Source organism: Lampetra fluviatilis, chromosome 3 (assembly GCF_964198595.1).
Source record: "Lampetra fluviatilis chromosome 3, kcLamFluv1.1, whole genome shotgun sequence".
Taxonomy (NCBI): domain Eukaryota; kingdom Metazoa; phylum Chordata; class Hyperoartia; order Petromyzontiformes; family Petromyzontidae; genus Lampetra; species Lampetra fluviatilis.
In genome coordinates, this window is record NC_136277.1 from 16156007 (window position 1) to 16180702 (window position 24696).

General features: G+C 55.7%; 1 protein-coding gene across 1 annotated transcript in view; it reads right to left on the reverse strand.

Moving 5' to 3' along the window:
* The window catches only part of DPYD (dihydropyrimidine dehydrogenase), a 36211-nt gene extending 23098 nt beyond the window's left edge, over positions 1–13113 (reverse strand). The window contains exons 1-4 of the mRNA XM_078879990.1: positions 12984–13113; positions 6045–6158; positions 3429–3511; positions 2766–2958 (exon numbers count right to left, since the gene is read on the reverse strand). Of these exons, the coding sequence (XP_078736116.1) occupies positions 2766–2958; positions 3429–3511; positions 6045–6158; positions 12984–13022 (429 nt within the window). The 5' untranslated portion in view covers positions 13023–13113. The remainder of the gene's footprint in view (positions 1–2765; positions 2959–3428; positions 3512–6044; positions 6159–12983) is intronic.
* Positions 13114–24696: the final 11583 nt, after the last annotated feature.

A 24696-nucleotide genomic window follows, 5' to 3' on the forward strand; every position in this document is an offset into this window, starting at 1 on the left:
GGGTGGTGAGGGCGGTGAGGGTGGTGAGGGCGGTGAGGGCGGTGATGGTGGTGAGGGCGGTGAGGGCGGTGAGGGCGGTGAGGGTGGTGAGTGATGTGAGGGTGGTGAGGGTGGTGAGGGCGGTGAGGGCGGTGAGGGTGGTGAGGGCGGTGAGGGTGGTGAGGGCGGTGAGGGCGGTGAGGGTGGTGAGGGCGGTGAGGGTGGTGAGGGCGGTGAGGGTGGTGAGGGCGGTGAGGGTGGTGAGGGTGGTGAGGGCGGTGAGGGTGGTGAGGGCGGTGAGGTGGTGAGGGCGGTGAGGGTGGTGAGGGTGGTGAGGGTGGTGAGGGCGGTGAGGGTGGTGAGGGTGGTGAGGGCGGTGAGGGTGGTGAGGGCGGTGAGGGCGGTGAGGGTGGTGAGGGTGGTGAGTGATGTGAGGGTGGTGAGGGCGGTGAGGGCGGTGAGGGCGGTGAGGGTGGTGAGTGATGTGAGGGTGGTGAGGGTGGTGAGGGTGGTGAGGGCGGTGAGGGTGGTGAGGGTGGTGAGGGTGGTGAGTGATGTGAGGGTGGTGAGGCCGATGAGGGTGGTGAGGGTGGTGAGGGTGGTGAGGGCGGTGAGGGTGGTGAGTGATGTGAGGGTGGTGAGGGTGGTGAGGGCGGTGAGGGTGGTGAGGGTGGTGAGGGTGGTGAGTGATGTGAGGGTGGTGAGGGCGGTGAGGGCGGTGAGGGTGGTGAGGGTGGTGAGTGATGTGAGGGTGGTGAGGGCGGTGAGGGCGGTGAGGGTGGTGAGGGTGGTGAGGGTGGTGAGGGCGGTGAGGGTGGTGAGGGCGGTGAGGGCGGTGAGGGTGGTGAGGGCGGTGAGGGCGGTGAGTGATGTGAGGGCGGTGAGGGCGGTGAGGGCGGTGAGGGCGGTGAGGGCGGTGAGGGCGGTGAGGGTGGTGAGGGCGGTGAGGGTGGTGAGGGCGGTGAGGGTGGTGAGTGATGTGAGGGTGGTGAGGGTGGTGAGGGCGGTGAGGGCGGTGAGGGCGGTGAGGGTGGTGAGGGTGGTGAGGGCGGTGAGGGTGGTGAGGGCGGTGAGGGTGGTGAGGGCGGTGAGGGTGATGAGGGCGGTGAGGGTGGTGAGTGATGTGAGAGTGGTGAGGGTGGTGAGGGCGGTGAGGGTGGTGAGGGCGGTGAGGGTGGTGAGGGCGGTGAGGGTGGTGAGGGTGGTGAGGGTGGTGAGTGATGTGAGGGTGGTGAGGGTGGTGAGGGCGGTGAGGGTGGTGAGGGTGGTGAGGGTGGTGAGGGCGTTGAGGGTGGTGAGGGTGGTGAGGGCGGTGAGGGTGGTGAGGGTGGTGAGGGTGGTGAGTGATGTGAGGGTGGTGAGGGTGGTGAGGGTGGTGATGAAGGTGAGGGTGGTGAGGGTGGTGAGGGCGGTGAGGGTGGTGAGGGTGGTGATGAAGGTGAGGGTGGTGAGGGTGGTGAGGGCGGTGAGGGTGGTGAGGGTGGTGATGAAGGTGAGGGTGGTGAGGGTTGTGAGGGTGGTGAGGGCGGTGAGGGTGGTGAGGGCGGTGAGGGCGGTGAGGGTGGTGAGGGCGGTGAGGGTGGTGAGTGATGTGAGAGTAGTGAGGGTGGTGAGGGCGGTGAGGGCGGTGAGGGTGGTGAGGGCGGTGAGGGTGGTGAGTGATGTGAGAGTGGTGAGGGTGGTGAGGGCGTTGAGGGTGTTGAGGGTGGTGAAGGCGGTGAGGGTGGTGAGGGTGGTGAGGGCGGTGAGGGTGGTGAGGGTGGTGAGGGCGGTGAGGGTGGTGAGGGTGGTGATGAAGGTGAGGGTGGTGAGGGTGGTGAGGGCGGTGAGGGTGGTGAGGGTGGTGAGGGCGGTGAGGGTGGTGAGGGTGGTGATGAAGGTGAGGGTGGTGAGGGTGGTGAGGGCGGTGAGGGTGGTGAGGGTGGTGAGGGCGGTGAGGGTGGGTGAGGGTGGTGAGGGCGGTGAGGGTGGTGAGGGCGGTGAGGGTGGTGAGGGCGGTGAGGGCGGTGAGGGTGGTGAGGGTGGTGAAGGTGGTGAGTGATGTGAGGGTGGTGAGGGCGGTGAGGGTGGTGAGGGTGGTGAGGGTGGTGATGAAGGTGAGGATGGTGAGGGTGGTGAGGGTGGTGAGAGTGGTGAGTGATGTGAGGGTGGTGAGGGTGGTAAGGGTGGTGATGAAGGTGAGGGTGGTGAGGGTGGTGAGGGTGGTGAGTGATGTGAGGGTGGTGAGGGTGGTGAGGGTGGTGATGAAGGTGAGGGTGGTGAGGGTGGTGAGGGTGGTGATGAAGGTGAGGGTGGTGAGGGTGGTGAGGGCGGTGAGGGTGGTGAGGGTGGTGATGAAGGTGAGGGTGGTGAGGGTGGTGAGGGCGGTGAGGGTGGTGAGGGTGGTGAGGGTGGTGAGTGATGTGAGGGTGGTGAGGGTGGTGAGGGCGGGTGAGGGTGGTGAGGGTGGTGAGGGTGGTGATGAAGGTGAGGGTGGTGAGGGCGGTGATGAAGGTGAGGGTGGTGAGGGTGGTGATGAAGGTGAGAGTAGTGAGGGCGGTGAGGGTGGTGAGGGTGGTGAGGGCGGTGATGAAGGTGAGGGTGGTGAGGGCGGTGATGAAGGTGAGGGTGGTGAGGGTGGTGAGGGTGGTGAGGGTGAAACTCACCTTGTTGGCGATGCTGGTGATGAAGGTGAGAGTGGTGAGGGTGGTGAGGGCGGTGATGAAGGTGAGGGTGGTGAGGGTGGTGAGGGTGGTGAGGGCGGTGAGGGTGGTGAGGGTGGTGAGGGTGGTGAGGGTGAAGCTCACCTTTTTGGCGATGCTGGTGATGAAGGTGAGAGTGGTGAGGGTGGTGAGGGCGGTGAGGGTGGTGAGGGTGGTGAGGGTGGTGAGGGTGGTGAGGATGAGACTCACCTTGTTGGCGATGCTGGTGATGAAGGCCTTCACGTCGATCTGGGTGGGGCAACTCTTCTGGCACGGCGCGTCCACACACTTGAGGCACCTGGGCACGGGCGGCACGGGCAGCCCCCCCCCCCCCTCGGAGTCAGGGGTCATCACCGCGACGACCCTCACCCTCGTGACCCCCCCCCCCTCTCGTAGCCTCGCCATGACCTCTACGCTCTACGATATCGTAACATTCCATGGTGCGTGTGTGCGTGCGTGCGTGCGTGTGTGCGTGCGTGCGCAAATGTGCACTGCGCTGCGAACCCGGCGGCCTGGCTTCAACTCCCGCCCAGTGGTGACCGGTGATAATCTAAACTGGTCCTGCCCTCCCCCCTAGGTTGACTCAGCCTTAAATGAGTGGCTGCTGCTGCGTGGCGTGAACATCGGCGCAAGGGAGACAAAGGCGGCCGAGCGTGGCCATGCCACCCCCCTTATTAGCTGCGCTGTGCCGGCCTTCGCAGGCGCTCGCAGACTGCACTTGTCCCAGCAGCCTGTGCAGGCTACACGGGGGATCTTTGTCTGCGGTACCTGGATGCCTCGCGCACAGCGCCCCTCTCTCCCAGCGTCGTGTGCTTGATGTCCTCGAAGTTCTTCTCCAGGGACTGGCACGTCTGGGCGGTAACGGGACAACACACAACACCGTATTGTGAGACTGGGCTCTAAGAGAAGCTGTCTCTGGTGTGTACCAGTGGCGGCTCCTGCAAAATCTCTCAGGGGGGGCAAATGTCTGGATGATTGATAAGGATAAGGTCCACCCATGCAATGGATAAATTAACAGCTTAAGCATGTAAAGGCAACTTCACTTCTTTAATATTAATGAAAAATAAAGTGACTCTTACAATACATCTTGTTTGTTTCTATACTCACTATTAAAACAAACCACTCAGGTTTATTTTATTAAAGATTCCACTAGGTGGCGACAAATTATATTGTTGGATGAAACGTGCTTACGTATGATGACGTAAGCACGTACGATGACGTAAGCACGTTAGGGCGAGCCCTCCCGGAAGCCATAGAGAATGCATTGCAGCGCCCCCGTTCGAAAAAAAACATCATTGAATGTAAGTCTATGGGACCACTCGGGGCGATTCTCAGCTGGAGGGAAATCGCCCAAAAAGAGGCGGTACTCCACAGAACGTAGCATGACGCTGATTGGACTATATCCAGAGGCACAGTGACGGCTAGCGTGACTCTGTGGTTGAATGACATTGGTGGTGCGTCGCCCAATCGCCCTAATGAAGAAACCGCCCCTGGTGTGGACCAATCAAGTTCAAGGACAATGCATACTTTTCGATTTAAAGCTTTCGTGACTGCAGGGATTCATCTTTTTGGTTCTTTCGGTAAAGTCACGTAGAAGGGAAGTAATGCAAGAATAAAAAGAAAACATAATAAAATAATTCTCACGACGTTTCGGCCACAACGCAAGCAGCCGTCCTCAGGTGAAGACCAGGTCTGTCTGTTTATTATTTTATTATTTCCATTCTACGTGACTTTACCGAAAGAACCAAGAAAATGCATACTTTATTATCAGAGTGTGTGTTTTTTTTTGCATTCTGACCCGTAGGTATTGTGGTTAATGCAAACATGATTCCTTGTAAAAAGGTGTCAGTTTTGTTGCCAAAAAAAGACGTAAAACCCCTATTATTACATTACTCTCTTGATTGGAAGCTTTCGTGACTGCAGGAATCCATACCTTTTGGTTCTTTCGGTAAAGTCACGTGGGTAGAAAACTAAAATAAAACTAAAAATAACAAATCACGACGTTTCGATCGCGACACAAGCGGTCGACCTCGGCGCTAGTTGGGCAGCTCCACTGCTGGATGATTACTGAGGACGACCGCTTGTGTTGCGATCGAAACGTCGTGATTTGGTATTTTTCGTTTTATTTTAGTTTTCTACCCACGTGACTTCACCGAAAGAACAGAAGAGTAACCATTGCTATTTTTTTTTTCGATTTAAAGCTTTCGTGACTGCAGGGATTCATCTTCTTGGTTCTTTCGGTAAAGTCACGTAGAAGGGAAGTAATAAAATAATAAGTTTTGACAGATGTTTGCGTACCTACTCAATGGATGGCCCCTATATAGGAGCTCTTTTTCAGAAGCAACAAGGCCACCAATGATAGCTCAACAAAGTGGCTTATTATCACGTGGACATTTAGAGCATCCAAAAATCCTAGCCGCGTGACGTTGATTCTAAACGTGGAGGGGAAAACCAGAGGACATAGCCAACCACACTAATGTGAGTTGCGGGTGAGGAGCGGTGAGGAGTGGTGAGAAGGAGTGATGAGGAGGAGTGGTGAGGAGTGGTGAGGAGTGGTGAGGGGGAGTGGTGAGGAGTGGTGAGGAGCGGTGAGGAGGAGTGGTGAGGAGTGGTGAGGAGTGGTGAGGAGGAGTGGTGAGGAGTGGTGAGGAGGAATGGTGAGGAGTGGTGAGGAGCGGTGAGGAGCGGTGAGGAGGAGTGGTGAGAAGTGGTGAGGAGTGGTGAGGAGGAGTGGTGAGGAGTGGTGAGGAGGAGTGGTGAGGAGTGGTGAGGAGCGGTGAGGAGTGGTGAGGGGGAGTGGTGAGGAGTGGTGAGGAGCGGTGAGGAGGAGTGGTGAGAAGTGGTGAGGAGCGGTGAGGAGGAGTGGTGAGGAGTGGTGAGGAGTGGTGAGGAGGAGTGGTGAGGAGCGGTGAGGAGTGGTGAGGAGCGGTGAGGCGGAGTGGTGAGGAGCGGTGAGGAGTGGTGAGGAGCGGTGAGGAGCGGTGAGGAGGAGTGGTGAGAAGTGGTGAGGAGCGGTGAGGAGGAGTGGTGAGGAGTGGTGAGGAGGAGTGGTGAGGAGTGGTGAGGAGCGGTGAGGAGTGGTGAGGAGCGGTGAGGAGGAGTGGTGAGGAGCGGTGAGGAGTGGTGAGGAGCGGTGAGGAGTGGTGAGGAGGAGTGGTGAGGAGTGGTGAGGAGTGGTGAGGAGTGGTGAGGAGTGGTGAGGAGTGGTGAGGAGTGGTGAGGAGGAGTGGTGAGGAGCGGTGAGGAGTGGTGAGGAGGAGTGGTGAGGAGTGGTGAGGAGTGGTGAGGAGCGGTGAGGAGTGGTGAGGAGCGGTGAGGAGCGGTGAGGAGCGGTGAGGAGTGGTGAGGAGGAGTGGTGAGGAATGGTGAGGAGGAGGCACTCACGTCGCACCCTCCCTTGGCCGAGTTCCTCTTCCAGTGCCTCTTGGCGCTCTGCGCTGCCGCAGTGGAGCGCAGCTTGGCGGAGGTGGCGACCCGCGGGTTCAGGTGCAGCAGAGCCTGCGCCACGCGGGGGGAGGGGGGGTCACGGGGTCACGCGGCCGCACCGTCACCTCTTACGCGCAGCAGAGCTTGCGCCACGCGGGGGGGGGGAGGGGGGGTCACGGGGTCACGCGGCCGCACCGTCACCTCTTACGCGCAGCAGAGATTGCGCCACGCGGGGGGGGGAGGAGGGGTCACGGGGTCACGGGGTCGCACCGCCACCGCTCTCGCGCTCGCCAACTGAACGTTATTGGCGCTTAGACCGGTGGTCCGCGGTGTATAAATTTTTTTTAATACGAATTTTCCCAAAAATTATTTACTTTTCCCACGATTCGCAACCCCCCGTCAGAATATCTTGCAGGGTGGGGTGGGTGAGCGGGTGAAGGTGGTGGTTGTGGTGGTAGTTGTGGTGGTGGTTGTGGTGGTGGTCCGAGCCAAAAATCGGTTCTCGGGATGTTGAAGCGGTAGGAAGACGGAACGTTTGTGTCTGTGAGCCGGCCGGCTGAACACGAAGCTTCACGGTCCGTTTTGCCGCATTGGCAGCAGCCGCGCAGCCCTGGCGACGATTTGGCTGGCTCCGTTGTTCCAAAGGCGACAAGATTTGTACTCCCACGTGGCCCGAGGCATCGGTCGGACGGGTTCCTCCTCGATTCATTTTTAAATCCTTTATATTAAGTTCACTTGCTTGCTTGCTTGCTTACGACCGTGCAAATCTTTCGGTCGTTTTTTAACCCACTTCCCGTGATCCAATCGAGCTGACATTTTGCACACAGACTCGTTGTGCGTGACAATTAATTTTCGTGAAAAATTCCAAAATTTTACACTTTTTAGGGAAATGTTTTAAAATATCTAATTACCAATTGCTTAATGGTGGCAGACAATCATCTGACCCATAGGTGGCAGCCATCTCAAGCCAGAGGACGAGAGGACTCTAGCCGCCACGCATATAAAGGATTTATAGTGAAAAACTTTGTTTTTACGGGTTCATTTTTTACGGAATCGTTTCTTGGCGGACGGTGACCATCAAAAGACCACGACTCGTGGTGTCACCACCACACGTTCGCATGGGGGGAAAGCAGCAGCTGCCGAATTTAAGTGGCAACTTCTTTGTGACGATGGGTCTCTGCATCGGGCATCAGTGACATCTTCAGACTGGTTTATGAGGCCTGGTGATGTTATGCTGCACCGGTGTGGCGCCGCCAATATGTCCACTTAGGGGGCGTCCATAAATGACGTCACGCAATTTTGGACGATTTTTGACCCCCCGCCCCCCTTTCGTCGCACGGCGTCACAAAAAGTCAGACCCAACCTCAAATGACGTCACAAAGCTCTACCCCCCCCCCCCCCCCAAAAAATAATAAAACATGCTTTAAATCGCTTTAAACTATTGTCATTGTAGCACGTATTTAATGTGGCGCTGCACTCTGGTTTTGTAGGAGAAAACATGTATTAAAAAGTCTATTGAATTAAGTAGAATGTGTTATCTATATTTATTTAAAGTTGCTCATTTTGATGTGACGTCACATGTCTCAACACCCCCCCCCCCCTCGTCACACATCGTCACAAATGTCTGACCCCCCCCCCCCGAGGTGCGTGACGTCATTTATGGACGGCCCCTCACACATCAATATCGACGGCCGCCATTCGCCCACGCTGCGGGCCGTCAACCCGAGGAAGGCTGCGGGACCTGATGGCGTCCCGCGACGTGTGCTGCGGGACTGTGCTGACCAGCTGGCTGGAGTCTTCACAAGGATGTTCAACCTGTCTCTGGAACAGTCCACTGTACCACCCTGCCTAAAGTCCTCCACCATAGTCCCCCTGCCCAAAAAAAACCCACATTTCCAGCTACGACGACTACCGGCCAGTAGCACTCGCGCCAGTGGTGATGAAGTGCTTTGAAAAACTGGTCCGGAGTCACATCATAGGAAGCTTGCCCCGAAACCTTGACCCCCACCAGTTTGCCTACAGAGCGAACCGATCCACGGAGGACGCCGTGGCCACAGCACTACATGCCAGAGGTGGGACAAAGTCATTGTTATGCAAGTCCAAGTCGAGTCGCAAGTCATCAAATTCATGACTCGAGTCTGACTCGAGTCCAAGTCACATGACTCGAGTCCACATCTCATAGGTGGGACAAAGTCATTGTTATGCAAGTCCAAGTCGAGTCGCAAGTCATCAAATTCATGGCTCGAGTCTGACTCGAGTCCAAGTCACATGACTCGAGTCCACACCTCTGCTACATGCTGCACTGTCACACCTGGAGCAGCAGGGGAGCTATGTGCGGATGCTCTTCGTGGATTACAGCTCTGCGTTCAACACCATCCTCCCACACAAACTGGTGGAAAAACTGGGCGACCTGGGGATTCCACATTCCACCTGCATGTGGATACATCGTTTCCTCTCGGGCCGCAGACAGAGGGTCAGAGTGGGCCGTCATACATCCACAGCCCTGAGCCTCAGTACCGGCTCCCCCCAGGGCTGTGTACTGAGCCCCCTGCTCGACTCCCTCTACACACATGACCGTGCCGCCGTCCACCATAGCAACACCATTGTGAAGTTTGCTGATGACACCACAGTGGTGGGGCTCATCTCTGGGGGGGATGAGTCTGCCTACAGGGACGAGGTGGAGCGGCTGACAGCATACTGCCGGGGCAACAACCTGCTCCTTAACACCGCAAAGACCAAGGAGCTCATGATAGACTACAGGGGAAAGAAAACGGACACTCCACCACTAATCATCAGCGGGGACTGTGTGGAGAGGGTGGCAGACTTCTGCTTCCTGGGAGTCCACATTGGGGAGGGCCTGACCTGGAGCGCCAACAGCACTGAGCTTCTGAAAAAGGCCCAGCAGAGACTTTCCTTCCTGAGAATCCTCAGGAATAATAACATCACACAGAAACTGCTGGTGTCCTTCTACCGAGCCTCCATCGAGAGCATTCTCACATATTGCATCTGTGTATGGTACACCAGCTGCATAGTGGCTCAGAGGAAAGCGCTCCAGAGGGTCATCAACACAGCCCAAAAGATCGCCGGCTGCCATCTCCCCACACTGGAAGAACTACACAGTTCACGTTGCATCAAAAAAGCACAGAACATTATAAAGGACTCTTCTCACCCTGGACACTCACTGTTTGAGCTGTTGCCATCAGGCAGACGATTCAGATCAGTCAAAACAAGGACAAACAGATTCAAACAGAGCTTTTATCCTACAGCGATCACCACACTCAATAATGCTAATTAATTATTAAGTAATAGTATTTTCAATTGACTGTGAAATAGAGATGTGCAATGACAAAATGTAACCTTATGTGGGTATGTGGGTATACTTGGGCTGTTTTTATATATAGTATAAATTGATTATCTTTCATTTAATTTTATTTTTATTTTCTTGTTTTATTTAATTTAAATTTATGAATGATGCCCTGACTTGTGAGCATTTTAAATTTCGTTGTACTGGTGACAATGACAATAAACGATCTATCTATCTAAGTGGTGATGGTTGCGTCACCACGGCGCCTGTGCCAGGCTAGGTGCACCTTGAGGCCGTCACGTGAACTGTCGAAGGGCTCGCTGCTGACAGGAGGACACGGGGCAGACCCAGCAGGCGCCATGGGGGTTGACGCACTGAGAGAGACTGGCAGACGCACCACTGGTGCCCCCTATCGTACCCACTCGCTGTGTTTTAGCCGCCCAGCACACCCACTTCGTTGTTGTGAGCGTCGCTCCTCTCCGCCCTCCGTTATTGTTGTTGAGAGGGCGACTGCCTCCGACTGACCGGTAGCAGCGTCCTTCACGACCCTCCTCCTCCTCCTCACACCTGTGTCCCACCTGTGTCCTACCTGTGTGCCACCTGTGTCCCACCTGTGTCCCACCTGTGTCCCACCTGTGTGCCACCTGTGTCCCACCTGTGTCCCACCTGTGTGCCACCTGTGTCCCACCTATGTCTCACCTGTGTCCCACCTGTGTCCCACCTGTGTCTCACCTGTGTCCCACCTGTGTCCCACCTGTGTCTCACCTGTGTCCCACCTGTGTCTCACCTGTGTCCCACCTGTGTCCCACCTGTGTGCCACCTGTGTCTCACCTGTGTCCCACCTGTGTCTCACCTGTGTCCCACCTGTGTGCCACCTGTGTCTCACCTGTGTACCACCTGTGTCCCACCTGTGTGCCACCTGTGTCTCACCTGTGTCCCACCTGTGTCTCACCTGTGTCCCACCTGTGTCTCACCTGTGTCCCACCTGTGTGCCACCTGTGTCTCACCTGTGTCCCACCTGTGTCCCACCTGTGTACCACCTGTGTCCCACCTGTGTCCCACCTGTGTGCCACCTGTGTCCCACCTGTGTGCCACCTGTGTCTCACCTGTGTCTCACCTGTGTCCCACCTGTGTCCCACCTGTGTGCCACCTGTGTCTCACCTGTGTCCCACCTGTGTCCCACCTGTGTCCCACCTGTGTGCCACCTGTGTCTCACCTGTGTCCCACCTGTGTCTCACCTGTGTCCCACCTGTGTGCCACCTGTGTCCCACCTGTGTCTCACCTGTGTCCCACCTGTGTCCCACCTGTGTCTCACCTGTGTCCCACCTGTGTCCCACCTGTGTGCCGATGAGCAGTCCCCCACGCAGCCAGCTGGCGAACCCCAGGCGCACGGCAACTCTTACATAACGAGTGCAGCTGGGACAACAGAATACCACCCAGCAGCCCTCTGCCTCCCTCCAGGCAAAGTCCAGGGGGCCCCACAGACCTCCCCCCCGCCCCCGACTACCAGCAAACAACAAGACAAAGATCCCCCACGTAGCCTCCACAGATTCCTGGGGACACGTGTTGTTCGCGAGCGAGAGCGCCTAGCAAGGCAGGCACGGACACACGAGCGGGGGGGGGGGGTTGGTGGCCAGCACCCCGCGCCCGGCCGCCTTTGTCTCCCCCAGTGGCGATGTTTAACACCGCGCCAGGGATTCGGGACCGGTTTCAGACAATCGTCACTGATGTCGGTGGCCATGAACGGGAATGGAAGTCGGTGTCACAGAGCACTTCGTGAGCGCAGCGCCAACCGCGACGCTGCCGCTCCCCACTGTTTCACTCGCTCGCTCGCTCGCATCTAATGTATCATTATAGAGCGCCTTCGCTCAGAGTTTAACAAACCATTTAGCACAGGGAGCCAGAATTAACCGTAGCTCGTGATAGAAAATAATAAGAATGTATTAGATCGAGAGTCGTAAGTTGTATATGACCGTCGGATATAACGTTACATCACCCAGGGGTTAGACCGACTCTCTCTCTCTCTCTCAGATGAGGAGTTCAGAGTTGCATATGTTACACTTGGACCTCCGATTGGCACGGTGGCGGCTACGTACGGTGCGAAAGAAGTTCAACATACGGCAGCGTACATACGGACAACGCATACTTCACTCAACACACAAAACACCCTGGCCAACGGCCCAAACAGACTGTCGGGGCGAGTGCTGAGCGGCACCTACGAAGGCCGGCACGGCACACGAGGGGGTGGGTGGCCAACACCACGCCCGGCCGCCTTTGTCTCCCCAGCGGCGATGTTTTTTTTTTAAATCCTTTATATTAAGTTCACTTGCTTGCTTGCTTGCGCGCTTACGACCGTGCAAATCTTTCGGTCGTTTTTTAAAACCCACTTCCCGTGATCCAATCGAGCTGACATTTTGCACACAGACTCGTTGTGCGTGACAATTTATTTTCGTGAACATTTTTTTCCATAACTTTACACTTTTCAGGAAAAGATTTTTTATATTTAATTACCAATTGCTTAATGGTAGCAGGCAATCATCTGACCCATAGGTGGCAGCCATCTCAAGCCAGAGGACGAGAGGACTCTAGCCGCCACGCATATAAAGGATTTATAGTGAAAAACTTTGTTTTTACGGGTTAATTTTTTTTTACACACGGTACCCAGGTGCTCATTTGAGGCCGAGTCCACCTAGGGCATGCTCAGGACCGCTTCAGAGAAGCGTCACTTCTGGTGTTGGTGGCCGTGGAGCTGGAATCGAACTTCGGGCCGCCAGGTTCGTGAGCGCTTGAACTGTTACACCACCGCTCCCCACCACACCACCTCGAAAAGTCCACGCAGGAACACACCACAAGACAAAGATCCCCCACGTAGCCTCTAACAGACTGTCGGGGCAAGTGCTGTTAGCAAGCAGCACCTTTGAAGGCCGGCACGGCGCACGAGGGGGGTGGGTGGCCAGCACCACGCCCGACCGCCTTTGTCTCCCTCGTGGCGATGTTTAACTACACACCTCACCAGGTACTCATTTTGAGTCCGAGTCGACCTAGGGGAGGCTCAGGACCTGTTGATATAATCGTCACCGGTGTTGGCCGTGAACCTGGGTGGTCCGATTCGTAGCGCATCGCACCAGGAGCTTATCTGAGGCCGAGTCGACCTAGGGGAGGCTCAGGAACCGTTTCAGATACTCGTCACCGATGTTGGCCGTGAGCGTGAATCGAACTCGGCGGTTCGCTGTGTCCGTAGCGCGGCGCAGCGCTCACCGCGTGACACCACCGCTCCACGTGTACCCCCACGCGCACGTTGTGCATTGTTGTTGCGTCTCTGCGTTTTCTCGCCTGTCCTGTCGTGCGCCGGTTTGTGTCTCGTGCATCGTTTCTAATCGCGCATCGACTGTGTCTCGTCGTGTCTCGTCGTGTCCCCGGGCTCTTCGCCGGGTTCGTAGCGCAGCGCGCGAACCGCGACACGACCGCTAACACACCACACAACCACTAACACCCACAACACACCACACAACCACTAACACCCCACGACACACCCCACGAACACTCAACACGTTGGGCCCCACCTCATAGCAGGGGGAGCAAGTATCACGTACCTCAATGTCGGGCACATCCTCACTCAAGAGATTCGACATATCGAGCCGGCTGTCTCTCTCCCTCTCTCTCTCTCGAGGTCTCACGGCGTCTGTGGCACGCGGCAGCGAGGTTCAACGGTAGGGACCCCTCTCCCCCTCCCCACCCTTGTGCTTAAGGTCATCGTACATGCCGCCGCTCCCCCACCACCGCCACACCCCCACCACCACCACACCCCCACCACCACCACACCACCACGGCCGAACAAAAGCTGTTTAGGCATGCGGTGGCTGGGCATGCGGGCTACATAACCCAGCCAACGCAGCCTTGCCTGCCGGAGGAGCTCACCGATGGGACTTTGTCCAGATCTTTCAAGGATTTGTGAGCTCCTCAAACAATCCAGCCTGGTTAAACCCAGGATGGATCGTAGACAGGCCAGCCTAAATGTTTCTAACTGGCGAAGATGTTCCATTAGGGGGGTCCACGTTTTGCAAGCGTAGAGAAGGGAGGGAATGACCGTGGCCGAGAAGACCTGAAGCTTCGTGCGGAGTGATAGACCAGGTAGCTTCCACACAGCGTTACGCAACCGATTAAAATATATTGCCGCTCGACTGATTCGGAGTGAGACCTCTGCTGTTAAACCGAAGCCGGTCATGAGCACACTGCCCAGGTATGGGAAACTCTCCACTCTCTCCACAACTGCCCCATCACCGATTGGGAGTTGTGGTGGTGGAGTGTCCGATGGTACACAATACTCAGGCAGATGCTTAGTTTTGGTGGGGCTGATGGTAAGGCCCCACCTCCTGGTGGCAAGCTCCAGGTTCAGCAGCAACGCCTCCAACTCCTCCTCTGAGTGAGCCGCAATTACCAGATCATCGGCATACATAACATGGTTGACCAATAGGGAGCCATCCCTTGACCGCACCTGGGCATCGATCAGCCTCCCATTATATCTGTACCATATGGAAATTCCTCCGGTACAGCTATTGAAGGCTGCACGAACTACGTGGTCAAAATAGATGTTAAATCATGTGGGAGCCAGAGGACATCCCTGTCGCACCCCAAGGTGTACAGGGAATGGCTCTGACTCCCGGCCACGTAGTTTTACCCGGGCCCGCTCACCATCATGAAGGTCCTTAATGATCGTGAGCAGAGGGTCACGGACTCCGAAAGCACGAAGAACAACCCAGAGCCCAGGCCTACTGATGGTATCATAGGCCTTGACCAGGTCAATAAAGCAGAGATGTAGGTCTTGTTGGAATTCCCTACACCTCTGCTGTAGCAGACGGACAGAAAATATGGCATCTGTGCAGGACCGTCCTTCCCTGAAACCGCATTGGGGTTCCACAAGCCTCTCCTCAGCGTGCCTGGCAAGGCGATGTTCAATAATCCTTGCCAGGATCTTTCCCGGCACACTGAGGAGTGAGATGCCCCTGTGGTTGTTGCAGTCTGTGCGGTCCCCCTTCTTAAAGAGGGGGACCACCAGGGCATCCTTCCAATCCTGCGGAACCCATCCAGTGGTCCATACTGTTGTTATGATGTCATGTAGGACAGTCTGTGCACACCACTGATCACGGGTTCATTGCTTTATTTTAGTGATTTTCGAAAGTTTTTTGGTTTGGCCATGTTTGTTTGTTGTAGTACGGAGTTAGACTGATGGCCTTAATCTAAGTTGTCTTGTGGTTGTTGTTGTTGTTGTTTGACTTGCATCTCACTGGGATGTTTGCACACAGCGTTGGTGTACGGTGCTTTTTCTGCAATATTTTTCAGTTTTTTCTCCTGGGTTTTCAGTTTGCACTTAGTCACTTTAAGATGTTTTCTTGTTCATGTTTTGTGTTTGTTGCGGTTGCACCCGATTCAAGAGCCCAATGGCTCACAGGGCTATACCTAATCAATGCACTTGAACCACCACACCCCCACCCGCACACCACCACACCACAACCACCCCCTGGTATCAATTAAGTCATGGGTGCGTACCCCCCTCCCACTCAGAGCACGCGGTCTCGCTGGCAAGCGACACCACCGCGGCACGGACGATTCGCACGAGAAATGGTTGTGGTGGTCGTGGTTGTTGTGGTTGTTGTTGTGGTGGTTGTGGTGGTGGTGGTTGTGGTAAATTGTCTCGATCGCGTTACAACACACGCGCAGCCTCTCTCGTAGCGATTAAAATCTTACGCGCGGTTCGCATTGTGCGTACTTTATATAAATGCATGTCGTGTGTTTGGATGTGCGGGACGCATATTGAAATCTTAGCTGAAGTATTTTCCCGTACCCCCCCCCCGGCCCCCCCCCCCCCTGATACTGGTGGAGTTGTTGTCAACCCTCGATAGAGGCCGCTTAGACGCCCCCGCTATGCATCCAATCACAACGCCTCCACCCACGTGTCTCACGGCACCGCCTACTCCCTACATAGCCCCGCCCACGCACAGGATAGCTCCTCCCACATCGATACGACCACGCCCCGGCCGACATTTGGCTCCGCCCAGATTTTCTCTTGGCCACGCCCAGCTCCACTATGACCACGCCCAGCTTCACTATGACCACGCCCAGCTCTACTATGACCACGCCCAGCTCTACTGTGACCACGCCCAGCTCTACTATGACCACGCCCAGCTCTACTATGACCACGCCCAGCTCCACTATGACCACGCCCAGCTCCACTGTGACCACGCCCAGCTCTACTGTGACCACGCCCAGCTCCACTATGACCACGCCCAGCTCCACTATGACCACGCCCAGCTCCACTATGACCACGTCCAGCTCCACTATGACCACGCCCAGCTTCACTATGACCACGCCCAGCTCCACTATGACCACGCCCAGCTTCACTATGACCACGCCCAGCTCCACTATGACCACGTCCAGCTCCACTATGACCACGTCCAGCTTCACTATGACCACGCCCAGCTTCACTATGACCACGCCCAGCTTGACTATGACCACGCCCAGCTCTACTATGACCACGCCCAGCTTCACTATGACCACGCCCAGCTTCACTATGACCACGCCCAGCTCCACTATGACCACGCCCAGCTTCACTATGACCACGCCCAGCTCCACTATGACCACGCCCAGCTTCACTATGACCACGCCCAGCTCCACTATGACCACGCCCAGCTTCACTATGACCACGTCCAGCTCCACTATGACCACGTCCAACTTCACTATGACCACGCCCAGCTTCACTATGACCATGCCCAGCTCCACTATGACCACGCCCAGCTCCACTATGACCACATCCAGCTTCACTATGACCACGCCCAGCTTCACTATGACCATGCCCAGCTCCACTATGACCACGCCCAGCTCCACTATGACCACATCCAGCTTCACTATGACCACGCCCAGCTTCACTATGACCACGCCCAGCTTCACTATGACCACCCCCAGCTTCACTATGACCATGCCCAACTTCACTATGACCACGCCCAGCTCCACTATGACCACGCCCAGCTCTACTATGACCACGCCCAGCTCCACTATGACCACGCCCAGCTTCACTATGACCACGCCCAGCTCCACTATGACCATGCCCAGCTCCACTATGACCACGCCCAGCTCCACTATGACCACGCCCAGCTCCACTATGACCACGCCCAGCTCCACTATGACCACGCCCAGCTTCACTATGACCACGCCCAGCTCCACTATGACCACGCCCAGCTTCACTATGACCACGCCCAGCTCCACTATGACCACGCCCAGCTCCACTATGACCACGCCCAGCTTCACTATGACCACGCCCAGCTTCACTATGACCACGCCCAGCTCCACTATGACCACGCCCAGCTCCACTATGACCACGCCCAGCTCCACTATGACCACGCCCAGCTCCACTATGGCCACGCCCAGCTCCACTATGACCACGCCCAGCTCCACTATGACCACGCCCAGCTCCACTATGACCACGCCCAGCTCCACTATGGCCACGCCCAGCTCCACTATGACCACGCCCAGCTCCACTATGACCACGCCCAGCTCCACTATGACCACGCCCAGCTCCACTATGACCACGCCCAGCTCCACTATGACCACGTCCAGCTTCACTATGACCACGCCCAGCTTCACTATGACCACGCCCAGCTCCACTATGACCACGCCCAGCTCCACTATGACCACGCCCAGCTCCACTATGACCACGCCCAGCTCCACTATGACCACGCCCAGCTCCACTATGACCACGTGCAGCTTCACTATGACCACGCCCAGCTCCACTATGACCACGCCCAGCTCCACTATGACCACGCCCAGCTCCACTATGACCACGCCCAGCTCCACTATGACCACGCCCAGCTTCACTATGACCACGCCCAGCTTCACTATGACCACGCCCAGCTCCACTATGACCACGCCCAGCTTCACTATGACCACGCCCAGCTCCACTATGACCACCCCCAGCTTCACTATGACCACGCCCAGCTCCACTATGACCACGCCCAGCTTCACTATGACCACGCCCAGCTTCACTATGACCACGCCCAGCTCCACTATGACCACACCCAGCTCCACTATGACCACGCCCAGCTTCACTATGACCACGCCCAGCTTCACTATGACCACGTCCAGCTCCACTATGACCACGCCCAGCTCCACTATGACCACGCCCAGCTTCACTATGACCACGCCCAGCTTCACTATGACCACGCCCAGCTCCACTATGACCACGCCCAGCTTCACTATGACCACGCCCAGCTTCACTATGACCACGCCCAGCTTCACTATGACCACGCCCAGCTTCACTATGACCACGCCCAGCTTCACTATGACCACGCCCAGCTTCACTATGACCACGCCCAGCTTCACTATGACCACGCCCAGCTTCACTATGACCACGCCCAGCTTCACTATGACCACGCCCAGCTCCACTATGACCACGCCCAGCTTCACTATGACCACGCCCAGCTCCATTATGACCACGCCCAGCTTCACTATGACCACACCCAGCTCCACTATGACCACGCCCAGCTTCACTATGACCACGCCCAGCTTCACTATGACCACGCCCAGCTTCACTATGACCACGCCCAGCTCCACTATGACCACGCCCAGCTTCACTATGACCACGCCCAGCTCCACTATGACCACGCCCAGCTCCACTATGACCACGCCCAGCTCCACTATGACCACGCCCAGCTCCACTATGACCACGCCCAGCTCCACTATGACCACGCCCAGCTCCACTATGACCACGCCCAGCTTCACTATGACCACGCCCAACTTCACTATGACCACGCCCAGCTCTACTATGACCACGCCCAGCTCCACTATGACCACGCCCAGCTCCACTATGACCACGCCCAACTTCACTATGACCACGCCCAGCTCCACTATGACCACGCCCAGCTCCACTATGACCACGCCCAGCTCCACTATGACCACGCCCAGCTCTACTATGACCACGCCCAACTTCACTATGACCACGCCCAACTTCACTATGACCATGCCCAGCTCCACTATGACCACGTCCAGCTCCACTATGACCACGCCCAACTTCACTATGACCACGCCCAACTTCACTATGACCACGCCCAGCTCCACTATGACCACGCCCAGCTCCACTATGACCACGCCCAGCTCCACTATGACCACGCCCAGCTCCACTATGACCACGCCCAGCTTCACTATGACCACGTCCAGCTCCACTATGACCACGCCCAACTTCACTATGACCACGCCCAACTTCACTATGACCACGCCCAGCTCCACTATGACCACGCCCAACTTCACTATGACCACGCCCAGCTCTACTATGACCACGCCCAGCTTCACTATAGCCCCGCCCTCCGAACGGCTCAACCCCCACAGACACCAAAATGCTCCCGAATGCTGTGGCCTAAATCGGGGAAATAAATAAATATATAATGCCCATATCAATATCAAATGTGCGACGTTTCGTGAAATGTCCCTTTTTCGGCGCTATTGCCCCACAACCCATTCCCCACGACGCCGTTCTTCCCGAAGAAGGTCCATTACCCCGAAACGTCGCTTGTGGTATCGACCATGAATGTAAAGACCGCGGTGTTATATTGGACGAAGGGGGGTTTAGAGTCGATCATTTTTGTTGTTGTTATTTGTGCATCACCGCCAACAGCAGCAGCCATCTCCGTCCGGGTCCTCCGGTTTTTCCCTCCACATTTTGTAAAAAACAAGCCATGCGTTTAGACGACTTAGATTCGCTTTGCTGCTATAAATGTACAAATGATACGCCTCTTCGATGAGCTATCATTTCTAGCCAGGTCGCTTTCGTTAACAAACACATTCCTGCGGAGGGAGCTGGTAGGAACGTTGGGTTGCTCGGTCAATGGCCAGGGTCAACGGCGGCGTGGTGTATTCCGCAAATATGGCCGACCGTGAGGGCGGGCACAAACCGGCGTGAGTAGGTTAAACGTTGAGTTTTATAAGGGCACCACGGGGTGACCAGCCCCTCCCCACCCAGCCCCACCCCTCCCACCCCCAACCCAGCCCAGCCCTTCCCCACCCAGCCTTTCCCCACCCTCCCCCTCCCCACCCAGCCTCTCCCCACCCAGCCCCTCCCCACCCTCCCCACCGAGCCCCTCCCCACCCTCCCCACCCAGCCCCTCCCCACCCTCGCCACCCAGCCCCTCCCTGCACGATGGACACAATAATCCCCTGTGGGCTGGTGTAACCTGTAAGTCAATGCCCTCGGTGGGCTTTGCCTGGTAGGATGTTGATGGTTTAGTTTCATATTTGTGTGTTTGGGCGACTTGTTAACCTTCTGTACTGCTTGTAGTTGTAACGTTCTTACCCCGTGCCCCGGCTGGGCATCTGTGAAAAAGAGCTTTATAGCTCATCGGATTCCTCCTGCAGTATAAATAGATTCTGATTCTGAACCCAATCGCAAGATGGCCCCACCCCTATCTCATAATAGCTCCTCCCACTTAATCTAACCACGCTCCCGTCTCACAATAACCCCGCCCCCTTCCCGTACTAGCTCCTCCCACTTAATTTAGCCCCGCCCCTTCTCGTACTAGCTCCGCCCCCTTCGTTTAGCCCCCACCCGCTTCTCATAATAGCCCCTCCCACTTATTTTAGCCCCGCCCCCTTCTCACAACAGCCCCACCCTGTGGCCCCGTCCCATCCGCCGTGTCCCGACTTGACCCGTCCAGCTGGTGAGAGTCCGAGGGACACGTTGCTCGTGACGGCTGCGCGTGGAACTTCTTTCGCGAGGCAACCACTCGGCAATCGGCCGCGGGTTGCCCTTGGCAACGTTGTCGCGCGCAGGGAGAGAGAGATCCAACCGAGTTCCTACCCAGAATCAGAATGAGTTTATTGCTGCTGCTTGGATGAATCCGAAGAGCTGTAAAGCTCTTCTTCACAGATGTCCAGTAGCGGGCGGGTCAGAGTGTTACAAGAACAAACAACGCAGAAAAAAAAACACGATCGGAGTGCAAAATATCGAAAAGTTAAACCACTTTTAAAAAATACGTACTAGTTAAACTAAACAACCTTTTGTTTTCTTACCAGGCAAAGCGCACTGAGCTATTCACTTTCTTTTCAGAAGCGCCCTGGCCGCAAATGAAAGCTTCAACAAAGTGGCCTCACGTGTGGAAAGTTATAGCAGCAGCGAAAACATCGAACTAATCTGAACACTCGCCTGACCTTCCACCATGCCTGACCCTCCACCACGTCAAGAACCGACCTAATTCTAGATGTGAAGTTTTCGTGACTGCAAGGATTCTTACTCTTTGGTTTTGTCGGTAAAGTCACGTAGGTGAAAAATTAATAAAATCACGACGTTTCGGAGGCAACACAAGCTTCCGTCTTCAGGTGGAACCGTCACAACAACATTACTGTGTCAAGTCCCACTTGATACAGTAAGCTTGCGTTGCCTCCGAAACGTCGTGATTTAATTCATTTAAATTTTTTACCTACGTGACTTGACCGAAAAAAACCAAAGAGTAAGAACCTACCTGCTGCACCCACTCCCGTCCCTACGTGATCCACCAATCCCCTCCCGAATAAGCAAATGTTACAGTGACCGACAGCTAAATAGATCAGTCAGGCGCGTCATCATATGGCACGCCGGAGACGTCACAGCGACATACGTTTCCATGCGCAGGAAGCGACACCACGCGGACGTCGTGATGGAGCATCTGTGATGTTGACGTCTTTGTCTCTCCCCTTCAGCCCTTCGTGCTGTCGACTTCGCAATGCCCGACATCACTGACCGACTGCCATTCTCTCTCGAAGACTCGCGCGGTCAACCAGAGACTCCCCACAGAGACCCACGGACGCACGTCGAAATCTCATGGACTCGCGCAGAGACCCACAGCATCGAAATAAAACCACCACGAGCTCACACGCAGAGACCCATAACCTCGGCAGAGACCGACAGACATCGGTCTGAGCCATCGACTCACACACCAATAACCAATACCCGTCATTCGCCGCTAAGTGGCGGTGACGTTACCACAGCGCCCGTGCCAGGCTAGGTGCACTTTGAGGCCACGTGTCGTGTCGAAGGCTCGCTGCTAACAGGTCACGGGACAGACCCGGCAGGTGCCACGAGTTGACCGACTGAAATGACTGGCAGATGTACTAGCCGTGCCGCCCTACTGTGCCAACGCGCTGGATTTTATCCGCCACGTGCTCCCGCTCGTTGTTGTGAGCGTCGCTCCGCTGCCCTCCGTTGTTGTTGGGAGGGCGACTGCCTCCAGCTGACCGGTAGCGTCCTTCACGACCCTCCTCCGACTCGCACACGGACCCATAGGCGCGTACACGACCCACAGATTCGGGTGAGAGACTCATCGACTCCCCGTCTCCTAGATTTGAAGTTTCCGTGACTGCAAGGATCCATACGCTTTGGTTTTTTCGGTAAAGTCACGTAGGTAAAAAACAGAATAAAATAAATAAAAATGAAAACAACTAAATTAAAACAAATCACGACGTTTCGAAGGCAACACAAGAGCCTCCGTCAAATTACTGCAGTTCTACAGTAATTTTGCTGGAGCAGCCACCTGACGGCGCAGGCTTGTGTTGCCTTCGAAACGTCGTGATTTGTTTTAATTTAGTAGTTTTCATTTTAATTTATTTTATTTTGTTTTTTTTTTACCTACGTGACTTTACCGAAAAAACCAACGAGAATGGATCCTCATCTCCTCTTCGCAAGTTCAGTCTCAAGACCTTACCCCCCCCCTTCTCCCCTCTCTCTCTCCCCGTCTCTCTACAATGCAACTACGCCCGGCTGTGTCTGCACAGCGCCGTGAGACGCGGTCGCTCAATCCGCGACGTAAATCCACACCTGCAATGTGGGCGTAGAGTCGCTGGAGGCGTTTCTCGTCGTCCGGAGTGGCAAACACACGGCCGAGCCGCAGTCCGTCATCGCTGATCCTGTGGATGGGACTCCACGGTGAGGAGCGCTGCCTCCGACTCGGCTTGAGTCAGAGGCAGAGTGATTTGAGAATTCTTCATCCACGCGAATGATGGTGATGATGATGATCATTACGCTGCTGCCACTGATTGAAGCAACTGCTGATGATGATTGTGCTGCCGTTTCTACTGCTGCTGATGATGTTGTTGTTGTTGTTGCTGCTGGTGGTCTTGGGAATGCTGTTGCTGCTGATGATGATAGTACAGATATTTCTGCGACTGTTGCTTCTGATGATATTGGCTGCTGCCGATGATTATGATCATAATAACGCTGCGGTGGTGATGATGATTACTGTGTTCATGACGACGATATTTCTGCTCACGATTATGATGCTGATGCTCTTGTTGTTGTTGCTGCTGCTGCTGCTGATGACGACGACGACGAAGACGATGATGAAGAGTCGGCGTGTGTAGAAGTCGCCCGCTGTCAGGGCTCCCTACGGCTACGTGTATTCTTAAGCAATAACAGCGACATCTGTATTATTCACCAAGAATACACGTGGCCGGCGGGGCCGATGCTGCTGCTGCTGCTGGTATCACCTCTGCTGGTGCTGCTGCTGGTGGTGCAGATTGTGTTGATGGTGATGTTGCTGCTGATATCACCTCTGCTGGTGCTGCTGCTGGTGGTGCAGATTGTGTTGATGGTGATGTTGCTGATATCACATCTGCTGATGCTGTTGTTGATGATGTTAACGATTGTGTTTATGATGCTACTGTTGGTGCTGCTGCTGTTGCTGCTGATATCACCTCCGCTAATGCTTCTGTTGATGATTGTGTTCATGGTGCTGCTGTTGCTGTTGATATCACATCTACTGCTGCTGATGATGTTGATGATTGTGTTGATGGTGCTGCTGTTGCTGCTGATATCACATCTGCTGCTGCTGATGATGTTGATGATTGTGTTCATGGTGCTGCTGCTGTTGCTGCTACTGCTGCTGACTTAACCTCCGCTGGTGCTGCTGCTGCTGATGATGATGTTGATGATTGTGTTGATGGTGCTGCTGTTGCTGCTGATATCACATCTACTGCTGCTGATGATGTTGATTATTGTGTTGATGGTGCTACAGTTGCTGCTGCTGATATCACATCTGCTGCTGCTGATGATGTTGATGATTGTGTTGATGGTGCTACAGTTGCTGCTGCTGATATCACATCTGCTGCTGCTGATGATGTTGATGATTGTGTTGATGGTGCTGCTGCTGTTGCTGCTACTGCTGCTGACTTCACCTCCGCTGGTGCTGCTGCTGCTGCTGATGATGATGTGGATGATTGTGTTGATGGTGTTGCTGCTGTATGCTACTCCTATCACATCTGTTTCTGCTACTGATGTTGCTGCTTGTGTTGATGGTGCTGCTGATGATGCTGATTGTGTGATGGTGGTGCTGTTACTGCTGTTGTTGGCGCTGCTGGTGCAGTTGTTGCTGCCTCTCCTGCTGTTGTTGGCACAATTGTTGTTGTTGCTGCTGCTGCCGCTACGAGTTGGGGGTATCACCACCACCTCACAAGCATTACTCACTCTCAATATCACCATCCTCCAATCTAAATAATCTCACCATACCGGCATCCTCATCGTCAGCATTGTGACCATAATCGGCAGCTTATGTCACTCCCAGCATCCCTCTTCCTATCAGCATCGCAAGTCTCTGTCCCTGTATCGGCGTCCCATCAACATCATCACACCCATCATCCAACACAACACCCATGCCTATCGCTCGCCCTGCATTTACCCTGCCTCTCCCCCCTCTCCCGTCCCTCCCCCCTCTCCATTCCCTCTCCCTGCCTCTCCTCTTCCCCTTTATCTCCCATCTCTCTGTCACTCCCTGTGCCTCCTCTCCTCTGCCTCACGCGGTGGTATTTATCTCCCTGCCGCTACCCGTCTCCCCCTACATCTCCCTGCATCTCCCATCTCCGGTGTCTCCGCCACTCCCTGCGTCTCCCCTCCCCACTCTTATCCACTCCCCACCCGCCCCCCATCTCCCCGCTGGGAGTGGCTCGTGCACGCGCTACTAAGCGAAGGGGGGCGCGCGGGAGAGAGGGGGGGGCACGAGAGAGGCAAAAGGAGGAGGGGTGATGCTGGGGGAGCGGGGGGAAGAGGAGTTGGAAGCGCGCACGAGAGGGGGGGGAGCGCGCGGGAGAGATGAGAGCGCGAGAGAGAGGGGGAGAGGGGGGCGCGTGGGGGAGATGGGAGCGCGTGGGGGAGAGGGGAGCGCGTGGGGAGAGGGGAGAGGAGAGCGCGAGAGAGGGGAGAGCGCACAAGAGAGAGAGAGAGACAGAGGGGAGGGGAGAGAGGGGAGCGCGCGAGAGAGGGGGGGGATGGGGGTGAAGTGGAGAGCGCGCGGAAGAGAG